The 1,207-nt window shown below is 41.0% G+C and overlaps 1 protein-coding gene across 1 annotated transcript in view; it reads left to right on the top strand.

Annotated features, from left to right (window-relative positions):
- Positions 1-1,207, top strand: part of LOC119586473 (serine protease inhibitor 42Dd-like) — a 9,161-nt gene that overhangs the window by 5,500 nt on the left and 2,454 nt on the right. The window contains exon 3 of the mRNA XM_037935210.1: positions 953-1,196. Coding sequence (XP_037791138.1) covers positions 953-1,196 — 244 coding nt within the window. The remainder of the gene's footprint in view (positions 1-952; positions 1,197-1,207) is intronic.

Below are 1,207 nucleotides of genomic sequence, written 5' to 3'. Positions count from 1 at the left end.
GCCTCGTATAGAGGGAATCCTCTTGGTATTCTTAAAAGAAAAATTTACTGTGGTTTTAGGAGGAACAGATTCAGAGGCACACTCAGTTAATGAAGGTGTTCCTCAAGGCGGTTTCCTTGAATCATTAATATGGATTTTTTATTCCCTATTGGGGGAGACGTACACAGATGACCTTGCATTAAACTAAGGTTCGTGTTGGATAATTCAGTTTGCTGCCGAAAAAAACAGTTCCTCATTATATCAAATAGTAGGGACCACAAGGAATTAAGCTGTCTTCATCCCAGTCACTTTCAATTAACAGAGCTGTGGTCAGCATACCACAAGTCAACTCCTTAATCTAGAAGATATCCTACAGCTTTATAAGTCACAAGGATGTTCTACAGTAGAATACTTATCCCGGGCGTGGACCGGAGTAGATGCATCCTAGATCACTGGACAAAATCCAGGCAGGGCAGTTAAACTTATTTCTCGAACATCCAGTGCAGATAATATACACTATAATGAGCTTCAACGTCGAGAAGATGTAGCGGTTCTATACAGTGTTTAACATTCACACGTCCCTCATCTAGAACCATGATAAAGCTGCAGTCCAAAAACAAAACAACAGAACCCCCCAGCTCTAAAACCCTCTCATGGTGAACACCTAATATTTCCGGTGACATTTTACTTTTTAGATATATAGGTCTCTAGAATAATGTATGATAGTCATGACATTCTATTTATATGTACCATTCAAACATTCATATGTCTTGTAAATTGGAATTCTCTTTTAAGTGTTTTCCTGTGAAAAGTTTTACAGGATTTAAGAAAATTAGCCTTATTAACAGAGAACACCATACATAAATTTCTTGGTAAAATAAAGAGCGGAAGGAGAGAGAGAAAGAGAGGATACCAAATTACTTTCTACAAACTCCGCGAAACAAGGTGAATAACCCTTTCATTCCTTCCCCAGTCTCATAAAGCAGCGGAGACTATCAACCAGTACGTTCGAGACACGACTCGCGGCAAAATCTCGCAACTCGTGAGACCGCGCGAGATTTCCCGAGCACATATCGTCCTCGCCAACGCCGTTTACTTCAAAGGGTTGTGGGAGCAGCAGTTCCAGCCTGACAACACCCACCTGGAGAAGTTTTATCCCGCTCCGGATCAGCACGCCTTTGTTGACATGATGACACAGGAAAATAAGTTTCCAATCGGTAATGACTGC

The sequence above is a fragment of the Penaeus monodon genome, chromosome 21, assembly GCF_015228065.2.
Source record: "Penaeus monodon isolate SGIC_2016 chromosome 21, NSTDA_Pmon_1, whole genome shotgun sequence".
Lineage (NCBI taxonomy): Eukaryota > Metazoa > Arthropoda > Malacostraca > Decapoda > Penaeidae > Penaeus > Penaeus monodon.
This window is presented reverse-complemented; position numbering and strand designations above follow the sequence as displayed.